General features: G+C 46.3%; 1 protein-coding gene across 1 annotated transcript in view; it reads right to left on the bottom strand.

The window, feature by feature from the left end:
- Nucleotides 1-20: 20 nt before the first annotated feature.
- GLG1 (golgi glycoprotein 1) overlaps nt 21-18,781 on the bottom strand; it is a 59,488-nt gene continuing 40,727 nt past the window's right edge. The window contains exons 9-26 of the mRNA XM_085235055.1: nt 18,636-18,757; nt 17,826-17,927; nt 15,708-15,861; nt 14,263-14,400; nt 13,361-13,447; nt 12,416-12,478; nt 11,661-11,774; nt 11,190-11,278; nt 10,047-10,164; nt 9,120-9,212; nt 8,365-8,502; nt 7,478-7,601; nt 6,995-7,137; nt 6,691-6,792; nt 6,142-6,249; nt 5,655-5,775; nt 4,402-4,508; nt 21-4,104 (exon numbers count right to left, since the gene is read on the bottom strand). Of these exons, the coding sequence (XP_085091181.1) occupies nt 3,937-4,104; nt 4,402-4,508; nt 5,655-5,775; nt 6,142-6,249; nt 6,691-6,792; nt 6,995-7,137; nt 7,478-7,601; nt 8,365-8,502; nt 9,120-9,212; nt 10,047-10,164; nt 11,190-11,278; nt 11,661-11,774; nt 12,416-12,478; nt 13,361-13,447; nt 14,263-14,400; nt 15,708-15,861; nt 17,826-17,927; nt 18,636-18,757 (2,091 nt within the window). The 3' untranslated portion in view covers nt 21-3,936. The remainder of the gene's footprint in view (nt 4,105-4,401; nt 4,509-5,654; nt 5,776-6,141; nt 6,250-6,690; nt 6,793-6,994; nt 7,138-7,477; nt 7,602-8,364; nt 8,503-9,119; nt 9,213-10,046; nt 10,165-11,189; nt 11,279-11,660; nt 11,775-12,415; nt 12,479-13,360; nt 13,448-14,262; nt 14,401-15,707; nt 15,862-17,825; nt 17,928-18,635; nt 18,758-18,781) is intronic.

The following is an 18,781-nucleotide window of genomic DNA, read 5'->3' as shown; positions in this document are numbered from 1 at the left end:
ATAAATGTGAACACAACAAGTAAAAACCTGCAGACTCTTTTTATTAAATTCTCCCATTTCATCTGTACAGAAAAAAAAATGCACATTATGTTCAGAATCTCAGTAACATCTCAAAATTACACAGCATGAACATGTAAAAAAAAAAAAAAAACAAACAAGAAACGGCCAGGATTTTATACACAGAAAGGAAAACAATTTACAAAAAGAAAATAAAAGTCTCGTTAATGTCGCATAAAAAAAAAAAAGAGTTAAGTTCAAACAGCCTTCGCTGCACAATGAGAGGTTGCTGGGTCTGTTTCACACTGCTGGGGGGGGGAGGGGGGACAGACACCCCCTGCCACACTGCCAACGAAGCACTGAGTTGTGTTTTAATAGAAGCCACCGTCCCTCCTGGAGCACGCTTCCTCCTCTACAACATCATCAGATGCAAGGCAGCTCTGCCTTACCGCTGTTCTCCCCCCAGGATACATTTCTGTGCTTACAGACTGGAGGGCTGCTGCCCATCCCATCCCCTCCCATCACTGCCATTCCACACATTCCCTGTGGGTTCGTTTGTTCGGGCTTCCCCGGCCCTCTCCGGCAAGGCAGATACAGCCAGGCATCACTGCAAGCACCAGAAACACCATCCCTAGCCACGTCAGTCATGCAACAGCCCGAAGGGCAGAAGCAAGGCAGGAGGAAGCTACGCTGGAATTCAGCAAAAGGACTTGGTTAGACCCGCCAGGCGAGCAATAAATAAGGTTATCTCTTAAGGTCAGCGAGAATGAATGCTAAGAGGTTAGCTGGAGCTGCCCACGTCCTCCCAGCACACCATCAGGAAACACAACCTGCTAACTACAAGGAGCTGCACGCCTTGCTGGCTACCAGCCCCTCTCCTGCCTGTACCTTCCTAGCAGCACAAGCATCCCCGCACCAAGGGCAAGCTCTGTACGTGGCTCTGCAAGAAGGACAAAGACTCTCACAGCATTCTGCAGAATGCAGCCTTCCCCACCAACGCTTTCTGGGCTGATGACAGTTCTAGCACTTTCCACCAAACCACAACAGGCTTCCTTGATTTCAAGGCAGCAGCAGAGGTTCTTACCACCATCGCAATGGAAAACCTGTGGGCAAGGTGTTGTGCTGGCAACACAGGCTGTTTTTGGAAGAGTACTTTGGGGAGTTTCTGTGCTTTTGAGAACACTTAGATTTTTAGGTATAGGAAGGAGGAGGAGAGCATCTCAAGGTTGGGATTGGGTACATATCTAGTAAAGAAAAAAAAGCAAAATTGGTTATCAGCAGTGTCAGAAAGTCTGATTTTAAAACACGAGCGTAACGCTTACCACTACAAAGGCCTGATCCCTCTGCCCAGCATCACACCTTTACAAATGCACAGCGACAAAGGACGTTGGAAGGAAACATGCAGAGATGCAGTCAGCATCTGCCTCTGCCCCCAGCACTGCGGGCTCTCATGATTCTCAAGTGTCACACCGGAATCCATCAGCACGCCATCTCCAAAGCCAGCGAGAACGCAGGAAGCTTGGATCATCCCCTGCATCAACCTTCTCCACATCACAAAGCAAAAAAAAAACCCAACCCAGAACATACAGAAGTTACCTTCACAGTGGAACATGGTTTACATTCAGAGCTATAGCTACAAACCTACAACTTTCACTGCAACGCCATTCATTTGGAATTCAGTGGAAGATGCTACTTCTAGACAACAAACCTTCATTCGGCTTTTCAATCTAATCAGGTTACAAAATGCCTTTTTGGAAGTCACAAGAGGTTAAAAAAGCCCCAACAGCAATTTCCTTGTGCCTGATAAGATGTTCAACAAGCAGGGCTTGTACCATGCAAGCAAGACTGCACTCGACTCCCCTTCTCTCCCACCTCTGCCGCAGTAACGGTAGCTCCCAGACTGTCACACCAAACAATCTATAATTGCCAAATCTACATCTGAAGCATTACACACCTGTGCTCTGTGTGTGACAGAGCTCCTTTTCTGTGCCAGTTCACGTTTACAGAGGACCAATTTAGCTCCATCAGCACTGGGGAAAAGGGGGGAGGAAATTCAGGTTTGGTTTCTGTTCTACCTAACAACCCCACTGATACCAGCACACACCAGTTCTCTACTGAATCCTCACGCTCAGACTTCCTTTACCACCCAGCCTTGTGCTCAGAATGCTCAGAGACAGAAGGGCTCACTAGCAGAGCAAGGATCACCTGCATCACCAACCACTTGCTGTCCATCCTCAGAGCAGGATGAAGGAACGTCTGCAAGAAGCTTCACGTGGTACAGCTTTCTAGCACTTCAAAGAGGCAGCAAAAGCCATCACACTATTTTGCATCTGCCTTGCTGTACATGCAGCATCATGGGAATCTGCTGGTCCACATTCCAGGATGTCTCAAAGCCACCTCCCTCATTATCACAGAGAATAATGTGGAACTGGAAAGAGAACTGGAAAACGTCAGATCTTACCTAGCAGCGTGCTAAGAGGGAAAATAAAGTCACGGTCTAAGCATCAGCCTAAGCTAGACAGGGTCAGGCACGTGATTTTTACTGCAGCACACGCAGGAGAGCACATCAAGAAGGCTGATAAAGCACACCTACTGTACAGACTATGCTGGCTCTCGTGCAGTCATTTCTAGGTTCAAAGTGTTGGGGAAACCTATCTGCTCAGGTTCTGACCACAGCACGTGGCTTCCCACTTCTCCTTCTAGCACTAAAGGAACAAAGATGACGGCCACAGCTTTTCCAGAACACCTCCCTCCAGAGCACCCATGTGCACACAGACATGTCTGCCTTTCACACAGACATTCTCTACCCCTCCTCTCCTACCTGGCTTTCAGGACCTGCACCCTGCATCCCAGGGAACACCAGCTGCTATCCTCATCGACTGTAGCTGTGAGCAATGCTACAATCCAAAAGATGGAGGCCAGTTACAAACCACTGTGCTGGCCCACACGTAGCTGACAGAGCAGCCAGGTTGAGCGTTCAGTCACATCCTGCATCACTGACAAAGCACTGTACTGCCAGGGTGCCAATACCACCTGTAGGAAGTTAACTGGGAAAGGTAACAGCTTAACAGCAGCAACGTGAAAGAAAAGGAGAGTTAAAATGTCACTGCATCATCACTAACAAAAACACTGACCAATCCAGGCACCTCCTGCCTGCTGACAGCAGCACTGCACACTACGGACAGGCTCTGCAGCCTCGTGTCCACGCCGTGTCTTCAATCTACTCAAGTTGTACAGCTCACATGAGTACTTAATCCTGGTCGGTACTTTATTCTATCTTGAGCAGCAGAGGAAGAAAGGGAGGACATCTTTTCAGCCAAAAGAATCCACAGTAACAAAAGCAGGATATTCACTAGGAGAGGACACCGGTGCTGGCGTCCATAGGTTGTCCCAGACTATGCTCTGAAGATGCTTTACACAAGATGAGCAAGATGTCCAAAACAAGGCCAACTGTGGTGCGAGATGCAATTTACCCTTTACTTTCCTGCCTCCATTTCACCCAGCCAAGAGGAGGACTATATTTCAGTACGAACCATTACCTAAATCATATCGTTGGTATGCAGATATATGTCTTCCTTTAAAAATTTACTTAAAAACTGCTTGAGCTGCAGGTCATTTCAGTCTGATTTGGAGAGTGAAGGCAGTTCCAACAGTACAACAGAGACTTGTCTACAGGCAGGTAAACGAGAGTCTGCTAACAAAGGGATAACAAAAGCTGCTGGCTGGGCTGCCAATGTTGCACATAAACTTTCATAGGATGAAGATGCTGTGGATGAGATCCAGGATGGGAAAACTGAGCCAACACCTGCTGCTGTTCTAATTTTTTTTTTTTTCCTTTTTATTCTCCTCTCTCACAAGAGGGGGTGGGTAGACTATACAGAGGAGGGCTGTACAAAACTGGGCACTGGGCAGGCATTTCTCCAGCAGGCAATCCAGGCTCTACCTGTCCTTGAGCTCTCTTGTCACCCGCTTGGTGATGCGTCCACACATCAGGCCGATCAGGAAGAGTACACAGATGCCAACTGTGATCACAGACAATATGTAATTCTTGGACGGAGAGGTCATGACTTGCATGGCAAGGTCAGAGAAGCCTTCCGCTGGGGCAACCTAGGGGTGAGAGGGAATCAATGAGCCAAGCCGTGCTTTTTTCCATGCGACTCAGCCTGGTTATTTTGTAAGGGCTGGCAACTGTTGCAACAATTACAAGTTAAACAGAAAATCTGATTTTTATTTTTTCCTCGTCTAAAACCTCAAAATGCTGAACATCACTGCAAGACAACAATGTTCCTAAAGCTCAGCTTTCAGTAGAACACCTTGCAACAGAAAGACCCAATGCAAAAAAAAAAAAAAAAAAAAAAAACCAAAAAACAACAAGGTAGGTCCTTAAATCTGTTCCATATTCACCTTTGCAGCATAGCTCCACATTTCAATGCGATCATTAAGGCGTTTCTTGCATTCAGGCTGCAGTCTCACACGCTTGTCCTCCAAAGCTTCCATTAGGCATGACATTTCTGTGATGTACAGAAGATGGTGTTACAAAATAAAAACTGTGCCTTCAACAATGTGCTGTGGAAAAGCTACTGGAAAGGGATATTTCAGTTCTACGTGAGGCTGATGGTTGCTCAGCTTTCCAAACGGAGCGAGGCTGATGAACTCACACAAAACCCTGTCTTCCCTTTGAAGGGAATTAATTTTACCTGTCAAACGTACCGAAACAAAAAGCCAACCATGGGCAAATACTGACAGGAACAAAGAAGGATCAGAGGGATTGGCTAAGAGTAAATCTTGTGAAACTAAAGTGATTTGCTTCTGTAAGAGAAGCAGCTTAGACTCAGAGAAGCCTTTGATACAGCCTACTATAGCACGGCCATAAGCTGGAGCTGCACAAAGCTGATACAGGGTGAAGATACACATCACTGCAAAATTGAGCCCACTCACTCATTCTGAACAGGATTTACCTGAGCAAGGATTTCACAGAAGGGCTATGAACCTGATTTCATGCTTTTTTCAGTAATCGCATGAATCAGGCTGCAGGGAGACCTGATTGTGGCCTTCCAGTGTTTGAAGGGAGCGTATAAACAGGAGGGGGAACGGCTGTTTGTGAGGGTGGATGGTGACAGGACAAGGGGAATGGATTTAAACTGAGACAGGGGAGGTTTAGGTTGGATGTTAGGAGGAAGTTTTTCCCCCAGGGGGTGGTGAGGCACTGGAACAGGTTGCCCAAGGAGGCTGTGGATGCCCCATCCCTGGAGGCATTCAAGGCCAGGCTGGATGTGGCTCTGGGCAGCCTGGTCTGCTGGTTGGTGACCTGCACACAGCAGGGCGTTGGAACTGATGATCATTGTGGTCCTTTGCAACCCAGGCCATTCTATGATTAATAATGGAAGATAATATACTCTCTTTAAAAACAGCAGATAGGCTGCGAGGATACGACATCAGGATTGAAGGACTGATCCTGCTGCCTTGGGCAGAGGGAACGACTGAACACTACTTGATACACCCCCATCCAGCAGCATCGATCACCTCTGCAGCAGTTCCAGCCCATTACCCTCAGAAAAACAGCAGAAACATCTGGTACTTAAGATTATGCTGGTATGAAAACGCAGCTTAAGGCCCTCAGGACTCAGAGGTTGCACAAGGAAAGCATGAGCACTTACGGCGTCCTCTCCCTGGAGGAATAGCAGCACAGTGGTGTTTAATGTCTAGGGCACAGGCTGTGTGCAGCACTGGGTCCACAAAGATATCTGCTTTGCTCTCCTTCAGCATGTTGAGCACTTCCTGGGGGGGGGGAGAAGAAATTGCAAGCACATCTCAAGCAACAACAGGACAGAAAACAGCACAGATCCTGCTGCTCTGTGTTTCTGAAAGGTGCAGCACCTTTTCCAACCCAGCTTCATGCCAAACAACACTGTCACTGGATAAAGGTATGAATGGTGTTTTAGGCTGGATTAAATGTTGTGCTTTATGAGGGTAAGCACAGTTACCTTGACTGAAATAACACTGGTCTAAAACACAAAACCGGTACACACTGCCTCCATGCTGGCTATAACACAGCTTGGGTTGGGATCTACAAAAGTACTTAAGAACCCCAACTAGTGCAGGGATGAGATGCCTTTCAGAGTTCATCCAGCACATCTCCTTTACCTTCTTGCACATTTCCGTTTTTATTTTCAGCAGGTTCACTTTCAGGCATTCTTCCACCTGCCCAGTCTGCTCCTGAGCTGCTGCTTCTTCAGCACACAAGCTGGAAATCTATTGCCAAGAAGGTATTTTAATGAATCAGCAGTTAATGACAATGACTGTGCTTTTGATATCTCAATACATTAGTTCACGAGAGGGTACAGCTAGAGAACACAAGTCACTTTCCCACCCAGAAATCTGAGCCAAATGTGATGCACTCAATAACGTGTAACCTTCAGAACCCAACAGCAAGAAGTTCACATTGCCACACTGAGAGGAAGGCAGGGAGGAAAAATAGCATAGAAACACAAGCAACATTTGAGACATGGCTTGTTCAGGCTGTTAAAAGTGAAAGCTCAAATCTGATTGTATTCCAGTTAAGCCTGACCAGATCAGAAGGAAAAAAAGAAAGCAGTATTTCTCTCAGTCACAAGTACTGATTGAGAAGGGACTTTGTGAGACATGAATGGGGTTTTCATTCTGAATAAGCCAATGCAGAGCTGCTTCTCCTACCTCTTCAGAGCAGTGCATCTGAAGCTGGGGGTCCAGTCGATAATCAAGAGCTGATTCCTGGATTATCACTCGAATTTGGTCCTCGCAGTCTGGAGAGAGACGCTATTGAGCGGAGAAAGTCATTAACCCACTCAATCACCTTCATCCTCATCAATCAATCACCTTGCATTTTAACCTATGTACTCCCTACCCGCCGTGCAGGAGCATAAAACCCCATTTCTTTGTATATATTAGGAGTGCAATTTAATTTGTTATTCAGTGAGAGTTGCTCAGCACAACCCAGCACAGCCTCAGCACTGCTCACCTGGTCTGCATACTTCAGCTTCAGGCAGGAGATGACTTGCCCCTCTAACTCTGTATCATCCTTGGCTCTATTCAGGATATTCTGGCAGAATTTCGGTATGTCTGCTTTGCAGGCCTTCCTCAGCACCGGATTTAGGCGGTAATCTAACCAGGAAAGATCACAGAACACCATCAGAGCACCCACCTCCTCGCACTGTAGAACGCTACGCTCCAGGAGATCTGACAGAAATTTCCCAAGTTACAGTTTTTCCCCATCCATTTAATTTTGGGGATAAAATAACAGTTTTCCACTAATCAACTGTAAGTAGGTAAGCGGCGCTTTGGAGTAAAGCAGCCCTGCATGCTGGCCCTCAAGAACCGGGCAGAAGAAAGCTAAGTGTGCGCGCTGACAGCTGTGTAAGAAACCAGGTCAGTTTTGTCCCAGCCACGCAGATCACTCACTGGCTCAAGCAGACAGCTAAGGTCTTTGCTCAGGAAGGAATACCTGTGTTCTGCGTGATCTGGCGCTTGGTTATCATTTGCTTGCACTTCGGATCCATCACTTCACTGTTCTTGTTTTGTTTCAAACACTGCAACATGTTTTTTGAGTCTGCTTCTGGACAAAAACGCTGTAAAAACAAAACAGTGCAAGTTTTATCACTAGAGACATGAAAACATGGATACTTGTGGAAGAGAATAACCACACACCCAGCCAGAGGTACAGAGAAGCCCACGCTCCCTAACCCCATTTCCTATTTCCTATTAAGAAGAACAGTGCCAGTCTCTCAGATGCCCATGGGCATGAATACCTATGCTTATGGGGTGAGCACCAAGCTGTAGACTCCTGACTTGTTTCCAGCCTTCAGCTCGCATTGGCAGCACTAAGAGACTTCTGCTTTTATTTTCTTTCACAAGTGACAGCATGTATTTGCAAGACAGTTCCTTTAAGGCAGCATTTCTGATTTTAAGCCTGCTTATCAGGCTGATGGAAGTCTACATGCACCAGCAGCGAGTTGAAGATGCTACTCCTCTCTGTAATCACAGCTTCTCCACCTTGCTTAAAGGACAGTGCAATATACAGAAGGGGAGCGACTGTACGAGCCCTGTGGGAAGCCTCAGCACAGACTTCCTCCTCCGTTCTGCTGGCACTTGAAGGCAAATCTACCGGTGAGCAGGCTTTGATCTGATATTCAGAGTAAGTTAAAAGGGAAGAACCCTGAAGAAACCTGATTCTGAGTTGAGAATCTGATTACTTGCATGAAAGCAATCACACTTTGATACAACGCAGACATTTTCTACGAAGAACTCGAGTTCTTCGAGTTCTTCTACGAAGTGGCTCGAGGCACTTCCATATCCCAACCTCACCCTCTGCAATCAGCAAACACCCGTCACCTTGATCATCTGCTTGCAGACTCTCATCAGTGTGTAGTCCAGCTCTGGATCCATCATCTCTGTCTCCTGCAGCTTGAACACCTTCTGGTGGCACCGGGTACTCAGCTGCTTCTTGATTTCTTTCAGGCATTCTATGATCTACAACACGATTACAACCAGGACAGGTGTGCTGTAGCCATGATTCCATCCTATGCTGCTCCACCCCACCTATGTGCCCCCCTGTTGGCTCACTATCTTCACCCATCAGCACAATTACGTTGATGATGCCTAGATTTTATCAGACAAATTGTTACCAGTGCTGATTTCCACCACTTGCTTCAAGCTCATCTTTTCCCACAAACAAATGTAACACAACAAAGGTGACCCGGACCTGCTCCAAAACCCCAAACCTCATCCTGCAGATTATACCTACAAAACCTTCAGCAACATCTGCAGTCACCAGCAGCTAATAGCTTTATATTAGTGTGATCATGCTAATTTTGCATGCTCACAGCAATGCATTCATGCAGTATTAAATGCTTGGGAACTGGCAGAAAAAAAAATACAATGCTCCAAAATAGCAACAGAAGATTTCAGTAATATCAAAATGGGGTTGGTCTCGATGATCTCTAGAGGTCCCTTCCAACCCCTACAATTCTGTGATTCTGTGAAAACCTAAACATGCAGGGAGAAGAAAAAATGATCTAAAAAAAAAAAAAAGTTTCTGAAGCTAAAGTACAAAAATTAAATAATAAATTATTCAGGTGATCCATTACCTGAGCATTGCCGTAGGGAACGTTTTGGCAGTAATTCTTGATGTCACTTTTACAAGCCTCATAGAGCTCTGGTTCAAGTCTGATGTCCTCTGTCTGCAGGAGAGATTACAGTACAAACTTTTAACTGGGACTAATACAGTTCAAACAGAGCCATCTGCTTACAAAGGGAGGTCAGTAGCTTTGATTTAATGGGGTCCTGGGGGTGAGAAACATCAATAGGAACTAAACTTTGCAAATCCATACAAGGTATCAGTTTTGTACGGTGACTGTGGGGTATTTTTGTTTAAAACACAGTGCTAGAGGTAAGAAGTTGTTTCCCAGGCTCCTCCTAGAAGGGCAATGCCACAAAGGCCTGAGCCAGCTAAAAGATCAGGCGAACAGTGAGGACCACTCTGCAGCCATCCATCTGCTGGGTGATCGAGAGGATGCAAATGGAGCTTCCTGCTTTTAGCAGTGCCCAAAGAGCGTGCTGCTGTCAGTACTGCAGCAGAAAGCTCAGAGGTGGCCTTGCATGCTACCCCCAGTTATACACACAGCAGCTCAGAGCAGCTGGATTCAAGGCAGCTCATCTGTTCTCCTCTCCTCAATCTGTAAAATGAAGCTCATACTTGCTCCAAGAGGACTTGTAAGGACACAGGCACGTGTAGCACGCTGCTGAACACTCATCATCATCACTGCTAGCTGAAATTCCAATGACCACTTAGTTTTCTCAGCCTTCACAAGCCTACACTGAAGGCACTGAAGCAGACAGTTGTTATTTTTCACTGCCAAGGTCAATCGAGCCCAGTGTTGTAAGAACACTGGAAACAATACATGAGACACACCATACAAACGAGCTTCATTTTGTTCCAGGGTGGACAAAATAGGAAGTTGGGACTGAAAGACCTTGCTAGAAGAGCAGGCAGAGCACGAGTTTCACACGTTTACCATTTCTAGCTCCTCCACACGCAGCTGCTTGCGGCACTTCAGAGATACCCTGTGCTCCTTGGCGTCCTGCAGGGTGTCATTGCGCACCGTTGTGCTCAGACAGATCACTACATCCACCCTGCAGAAAAGAAGAAAGGTTTTTAACCACGTATCCTCCACTTTGATCAGCCACAACGGAGAAATGGACCCCAGGGATTTATACATAACAGGGTCCTGAAGTGTCCATTGGGACAGTTCCGTGTGGAGTCATGGGATTGCAATTAAAGCCCCTAAAACTGATGATATCTAATGGCAATCTAAACCAACAGATATAGTGATATTCTGAACATCCCTACAAAGCTACTGGCCAGCAAAACCTGTGCTCTTAAAGTCAATGAGCATCTCAGAAGAGACAAACTTTAACAACTAAACCTGAGAAATACACAAAGGTATATATCTCTATATGATGGCCAGAGGGCTGGAGCAGCTCTGCTGTGAGGAAAGGTTGAGGGAACTGGCCTTGTTTAGCCTGGAGAAGAGAAGGTTTCAGGGAGACCTCGTTGTGGCCTTTCAGTGTTTGAAGGTAGTTCAAAATAGGAGGGGGAACGGCTGTTTGTGAGGGTGGATGGTGACAGGACAAGGGGAATGGATTTAAACTGAGACAGGGGAGGTTTAAGTTGGATATTAGGAGAAGTTTTTCACCCAGAGGGTGGTGAGGCAGTGGAACAGGTTGCCCAAGGAGGCTGTGGATGCCCCATCCCTGCAGGCATTCAAGGCCGGGCTGGATGTGGCTCTGGGCAGCCTGGGCTGCTGGTTGGTGACCTGCACACAGCAGGGGGCGGGAATTAGATGAGCACTGTGGTCCTTTTCAACCAAGGCCATTCTATGATTCTATGATCTATGCAGCACTGCAAGCCACCTTTTGTATCCAGAGAAGGGTATTTATATCATAAACTGCAAGTAGTAGTATTGCCACCCATGAACAGGATTGACTTTCTGTGTAATTTAGGTCTTGCATCCCACTGAAATGAACAAACCAGCAACAACACAGAGAAGTCAGCCTTCAGAGGAAGCCCATGCTTTCTATCACGTCCTGAAATACCTCTGCACACAACTTTGACACATTCATACAGTTAGGATGCTGCCTGGTTTGGCACTACGTACTTTTTTTTGATGTTGGGGCAGAGTTTCAGCACATCCTCCTTGCAAGCCATTTTGAACTTGTAGGAGAACCTGAAGTCTTTCATTTGAACCTGCAGGAACGAGAAGAAATGAGAGATTTTGGTCACCTGGAGAAAAATGGTGCATGTTGCCTGAAAGAACACTCAAGTGAAGCAATTAGCAAATGCCTCTGGCCACAACTTATTCTCATGGATGTCACAGGGATTCTGCCCCACTGAAGAAGCAAGGACCCCCCATCACATGCCAGGGGGAGGAAGTCTGGAGAAGAAACCATTCCAGAAGTGACTGCCTGTGACCAGGCACACAATTACCACTCTCTGAATTCACAAAGGCAACTTCAATACAGTTGGAAATCAATCTTAAAAAAGGAAAGGGTATCATAATTAGCTAATTCCTGCCAACATCCTCAAATGCAACCAGTTCCCACTGATAGCATAGAAAAGCACTGCTTACCAGCTGGAAATGAGTAACTCCAATTGCACATTTTTCATTCATTTCCTTCTGGTGTTTGTTCTGTATTAAACACTCCATCAGGTCCCCAGAATCAATCTGGTTATCTGCAACCTCCTGCAGGACAGACAAAAGGCTTAAGAATGAGCTACCCTTACAAAACAGGGTTTTCATGCTCCTTTAAGCCCACTGCACCCAGAAGTAACTGAGAGCAAGAGGATTTACACACCTCTTCTGTAAGCATACACTCCCACACACTGACCACGTGAGCATTAAGAGACACAGCTCAGAGAAGAATCATCCCAGACACATGCACGCTTTAAACTCAGAACATAAAGCAGGGATGCAACGCTCACATGAGTTACCAAGTCAGGTGCTCTCACTGCTCTTTAATTACTCAGTCCTAGAGCAATGTAGGAAGCTATTTCAGCAACGTGAGCAGCTGCACACAGAGGAATGGCTCAGCACACTGCTCAAGGCAGGAGGAAGGAAAAAAGTTTCATTTCCAATCAGTTGTGCAAAGTAACTCCCAATTACAGGGCAATATTCATCTTCAAACTCCAGTTTTTGTGCTAGAGCAAAAGTACTGTACAGAGCTACCAAGCCTTGTTGGAGGGTTGTTGGTTTTTTCCACTGAGCACTTTTGCAACTGCTTATTTCTGCTTTTACCTTTGAAATGCAGAAAGTACAGCAAGGATATTAAGATCCAACCTTTCCCACAATTTTCTTTCCCAAGGATATTGGTACTGAGTACTCACGTGACAGAAGGTCTGGATAATGGGCTCGCATGCTCTCATCAGCAAGGCTTCGATTTGAATGTCCTGCAGAAAACACACCATGTTTCACTTTCACAGTATATAGCTCAGGGAAAAAATGGCTCTGAAAAAAAACTGGTATGGATTCAACTCAGAGCAGTTTAGAAGGCTTTGTTCAGATGCAATCCAGACAGCTTCACCCTTTGGTCATGGGAATGCTGCGGTCCCAACAATGCAGTAAATGTAAGACAAGCCTTCCAGCTTAAGGGAACAGCCTGGCCTCCACAGGTAACAACTCACTGCTTGGATAATTCAGCCACTTTCCTCCAAATTGGATACTCCAGCACTAGAAAGCATCCCACACTTAAGCAGGAATTAAAGATTAATGATAGTTCTGAGCAAACCATTTTGTAACTACTGGAAGGAAGCATCCCCTAGGGCATAACATTGACTAAGAGGTACAGGAAACAGTTTGGGGCAAGATATTCACACATGCAGCTTCATGAAACAAGCAGAGCTGCTGGCATCACTGGCAAACTGAATGTCCTGCACGGCAGTTATTGCTTGCAAACTATTTGGGGCCCAGAGGGAAGCTGCAATATGGTACTCAAAGTTACTTGCAAGCAGAACAAGAAACCGAAGTCCTCTGAATGTATTTTGACTTGTACTAAAGGTGAGCTACTTATGCAAAGCTTCTTTACCATAAGCCCTCTTTGGTCTGCTGATGGCATTTCTCCTGCTTGCAACCTTACCTGTTGCTCAGTTCTCTTCCTCAAGGGCTCCCCATGAAAACTAACAACATATGGGGTAAAAAGGATAGCAGTGCTTTCCTATGCTTAACCCCAGACTGCATTTCTGCACTACCCTTTTATTAAAAAATAAGTACTGTCAAAATGGCACATTTAACCCCACTGCTCTTCCCTTCATCCCACGCTGGGAACTGCTCACCTCAGACTCCAGCTCAGTCAAGTTTCCCACTATGTCTCTGCAATCAGACACCAAGTCATCAAGATGGTCCTGGAGACATTCCAGTTCCTATCAAAATAGATGGTCCAACATAAGGTCTGAGCATCCTAGATCACAATCCAGGCCTGGGATATTGCAACACACAGGAAGCTGCCCTTCCTTTGGGAGCCATGAAGCTCCTTTAATGCTTTTTGAGTTGGTTTTGCTTTGTTTTATTGGGGGGGGGGGAATGTATGTACCTCGCAATGGTTAAGAATATTGGTCTAAAATGTTATCATTTGCTCTCAAAAGCTGTGTGATGCATTTTCACTTCTGGAATATCACACTTCAAGTGCCCTCAGAATAACCTCAATGAGAGGTTAATTGCCCATCTGTGACACAAAGACAAAGGCCTATGCTCTATGGCATCTGCTGCTGAATGGCTCCTTCCCTCCAGCCATGCTAGGGCAGAACAATTTAACATGAAAGTATTTGTTGAAACTTTGTTAAAGAGCAGCAGATGTTAGCTCAGCTCTGTATAAACACAGGAAGTATGTCAGTATTTAACAGATGGGAATAGGATAAAGTTTATGTGGGAAATGTCAAGCTTGTAATAGAATATTACAAATAAGAGTCAGGGTGGGGTTGCTTCTACAAAGTTCTTCTCGTTAACTATCCCCTTGCCTCATTTTGTTCCACTCATGTTTGAGCCTACAGTGCAAAGCTTCTCCATAGGACTCAGCCTCAGGCTAGAGTAGATTCCATTTCAAGCTGCATGCATTTTTAATATACTCCTGGCTCTGAAGAGATAACCAGCCACACAAAGTTCCTGCATTTCCCCCTTTTTGTGCCCTTCCCACCCAGCCAGCTTTGCAAACAGAGCAGGGCTGCTCTGTGTACAGTACCTGCCCTGTCTCTGTTTTCTCACTGCACCACTTCCCCAGGTCGATCATGCACTTGTCCTGCAGGGTCGGGTCCAGCTTCACATCCATGGCACGCTGGTGGAGGATCCGCTGCACCTCTGCTCTGCACTCCCGTGATAGCTGCAAAGAGGGCAGAGAGCACTCGGCACACGTTTTGGCTCCCTGGACTACGTGCTGCATCACTCCAAGCCCACGGAGAAGAAAGAATGGTTCAAAACCAAAGCCAGAAGCCCAGAGTGAGGCAACAAAGCCCAGCTACAAATCCTTTCCAGCAGTGCCCGCTGCAGCACAGCAGAGCTGACATTCATCAAGACTGAGGAGGAGACCAAACGTAGGAAACCAAGGGGTACTGGTACAGTGCTTGGCAGAACTACAGTGTGCTGTTTGAGGCTTAAAACTTCACACACTTCACTCCCAGTGTGTTCTACCTACTGCCGCAAAAGAAGTATAAATGCAACCTCTGATAAGTTTGATTTTAAACACAAACTTCAAAATGACAGCTGCTCCCCTAGCCCAGCTTCTAATAAATAAATAAACAGTTAAAAGCCTTTTCTCTCTTCAATATTAGAGGCAGAGTGGCTATTGATTTTTTCGGCCAGCCCTAATATAAGAATGCAATTAGAAAGTGTCCACTCAGCACAGTAAGCAGCGGCATTGAAAAAAAAGGTATCCCTAAAAGAGAGATGACACTGCCAATCAATAGCTGACCTCTGCCACAACAGACCTTGTACATCCAACTGCAAAATTCCTTTTTAAGCCAACCTGTTGTGTAATCCTAGCGGCTCAGAGGGGCTGTGTACAGCACAGTGGCAGAATAGGATGCGAGTACCCAGCTGACATCAAAGGAATGCCTCAATAGAGGCACAAGAGGGCAGCAAAACTGAAAAGAGCACCTCTGAACCCAGCAGACGTGATTATGGTGGATCTTCAGACTGCAGGGCAGCAAGTCAGATCCCTACTGTCTTCTCTAAAGGCAGCAAAAGCACGCTGACCAGCAGAGCGTGCTCCAAAGAACTGAAAGCGTGTTTTGTATCAAGAGGAAGAATTTAAGAGACTATAATCCAAAGCTGCATTCAATTCAAAATTCAATTAGAAACAGCCTAAGACAGCTAGGCTCAGAAAGCCCTTCAGCATGAAACCAATTCCATAGCTATGCTAGCTATCTGTAAGGAATCACATTACACTTTGGAAAGAGCAGAAGGAGGACTTGCCCTGCACCTGCATGGATACATGCAGGGAGTGGGCGATCGTCACATCTTGATGTGGTTATTCTGCCTTCTCAGAACAGTAACACAGCCCCACAGGGCACGCTGACCTAGTGCAATACCTCAGCTAAATCCTTCCAACAAGGATTCGAGAGGTCTTGCAGCGTGCCAGGACCAGCACGTCACAGATGGACCAGCAGTAAGCTGCACGGCAGCACTCACCCTCCGTCCCTGCTCCTCTGTGCGGTAGGCATGCCTGTACAAACAGGAGAACACAGCCCCAGGGGGAATCAGCTCGCTGGTCTCATTCCAGCCGTGGGTATGGCAGAGGCGGGAGGCATCGCCCTGGCACTTTCGGTAAAGGACCACATCCAACCTGCAGACACAGAGAGCATCACTCACACTGCTATTTCCTCCTCATGCTCAAACCTGTGGTGCTGTATTCTGAGATGCTTTCGAGGGGAAAAAAAATCCATTACAAGTTTCAAACACTGGAACATCACCGTCTGAACAGCAGAACGCCTGTCGCTCCAGTTAGAATCAATTCCCTAGTCCTGCAGAAAGGCCTTTAATTACAGATCAAACCCTCTGTGCTTCTTGAAGCACCTCCTATTCTCTCCCACAGCATGCCAAAGAACACGAGAGAAGCAATCGTCTCCTTGAGGTGCTACAGCAGCACAAAAGCAGGTCCGTACCCATCTCACACATGCTTCATAATCACAGAATGGCTTGGGTTGGAAGGGACCCCAGGGACCACCAAGTTCCAACCCCTGCCACAGGCACGGCCACCAACCCCCAGATCTGCTCCCAAACCAGGCTGCCCAGGGCCCCATCCAACCCAATCCAATTTTGAAACTAGTTTCATAAACACCTGAGTTTGGTTAATTGTCTGCTGTGGACTTGAGCAAACTGAAGGCTCAGCATCCCATACTTCTGCACATGAGAGGACTGCACGAGCAGATTTCTGAAGACAGTGTCTAATGACATTAAGGCTAAGGGAGAGAGATGCCCAGCTTTCCAAAAGGGGAGCTCCAGATTCTTCCAGCACTTCAGAAGGCAAACATCAAGTTACATCACTGGACCAAATTACACAAAACAATAAAGTAGAATAAAAACATTATGGTTTTCTTACTGTACATCTATACTAGGCATTGAATAAAACAGTTTATCTGAGCCAGCTTCAGGGAATAGTGGGTGAATGAGAAAGGGGAGCCAATGATGCTCTGCCTACAAGAGGAATTAGAATTATCTTTACTCCCAGCAAAATGTAAATACTCCACTTTCTTTTTTCACCTGTTTGACACAATAAATCATCTGCTGGAAACATGGCAGAAGCATGGGAACCAGCAATGATGGGAAAAACAGGACAAAAATTAAGTATTTTTATCTACCTATGGAGGCAGCCATCAAGGTCAATAGCAAGCAGCCACGAAGCCACAAATTCTATGGTCCACGAAGCCTTGTACATTTTGGATGGAGAAAATTCACAGTGCCTATCAGCTCTTAACTGCTGGCAATGCTGCCCACAGGTACAGCTGGGTGTCAGATTTTCTTAATGTCCCATTTGTGTACCCTTTGCAGCAATGGAGACCCATTTCCTGCAGTTCCACCTGCTCTATTCAACTCCCTCACTTCTCGATCAAGGAAAGCCAAGCATTTATTCTTTCCTCAGCTTTTGTATTTCACAAATGCATACCTTGTTCCCAGTTACCTCAGCCTTAACGTACACCTCATTCCCAGTCACTTCAACCCACACAAGCACAACAGGCTCTGCAGATGTTTCAAACAAAGCACTGCCACGTTTTCATGAAGAAATAGTTGTGCCCAAGAGGGAATTACATCACTCCACAGGCAGCCATCACACCTAGAGGACCCGAAGCAAGGCAGAAAGAGGAGCGGGGAACCTCCCACCACAGCAGCTGTTTGTTGATCTTAACACTTTGTTCTCATAACTCTCTTTTTGTAGTGCTCACAGCAGATAAAACTGGCTGCCATCTATACAGAAAGTGACCTTCAGCTTCACTGTGGCCAGAGAAAGTTCTTTTAAATAAAGATGCACTGAATTTCAGAGCTCAAAGCGAGCCTCCGAACCTCTTAGGGTTGTACCATTCCTTTTATGTGAACACCTAATTTAAGTTAAAAAACAGCGAACTGCTGTTCTAACCAGCTGCTGCTTCTCCTGTTCTAGATGGGTACAAAGGCCCTCCAGATCTCGAATGTTTAGCAGTTCTCTCTCCTCTGAGCAAGACTATGCAGTGCTGTTTGGCAAGGAGTTACTAATGCATACAGACACTAAATACAAGCAACAAGTGAGGATAAACCCTGTTTTACAGCACTCACTTCCAGTCACGAGAGATGAAATACTGGAGCTCCAGGAGCCGATGCTCACAGTCCTCCACCATCTTTTCCGTATACAGGTGCTCCATCAGGCAGGACAGAATCCTGGACCCAGAAGGAGAAAAGGTAAGTGTAATGCTATAATGGAATGATAATAGCAGAGTGGCAAAGTCTTTGGCTACAGCAGAATGAGAACGAGCCCAAATGCAGCAGCCATGGATGTAGAAAGGAAGGCAAAGAGCTGCTTACCTTTGGAAGGCCTCAGGCAGGCAGGGATCTCCAGCTAGAGATGCCCTCACCTCCACTGCCAACCCTTAAATGAGGGCTGGGAAGAGGTGGATCCTGGCTCTACCCCTTCCAGTCACTCAGGTGCACTGCTCGCACCACAGCTCCCCTGGCTTGGCCCTGCCTTCCCACCAGGTGCTCCATCACTGCTTCAAGCCACGACTGAGCATTTGCACTACAGTAAGGAAGAGACTGGGCCTCCTTGTAACAGTCAGCGCTGCCAAATCAGGCTTCCCAACAGACTGTACCTAAGCCATTCTAACAAAGATGATCTTTCTCTTCTCTTTCACAAAGAGGACAAACATCAACACACCACATTTATACCCTCCAATTCCACTCTTTTAATTATCTCAGCCAATCCGAGACATGACAAGATCAGAAGGAAGATTTAATGCAAAGCCTAGCTCAGGAGACAATACCATAAGACCTGAAGACACAGGAGATATCAGTCTCTGCAGCACAGGCTTGCTTGGCTAAGCAGCCCTTTCAAGGCTTGTTATAACACAGCAGTAAGTGAGAGGCACCTACATGGGATCCCCAGACCGTATATGCTTGCAGGCAGTCTGTATGACAGATTCACAGGCCTCATTCAGGGCTCTGTCGATGCGATAATCGGCACCAGGGTCCGTTTCTTGGATCAGCGTTTGGAGCTGGAAGAAAGAAATCACAGAGAG

This window comes from Meleagris gallopavo, chromosome 13, assembly GCF_905368555.1.
Source record: "Meleagris gallopavo chromosome 13, MGAL_WU_HG_1.1, whole genome shotgun sequence".
NCBI lineage: Eukaryota > Metazoa > Chordata > Aves > Galliformes > Phasianidae > Meleagris > Meleagris gallopavo.
Note: the sequence above shows the minus strand (reverse complement) of the source record. Positions and strands in the feature narration are given on the sequence as shown.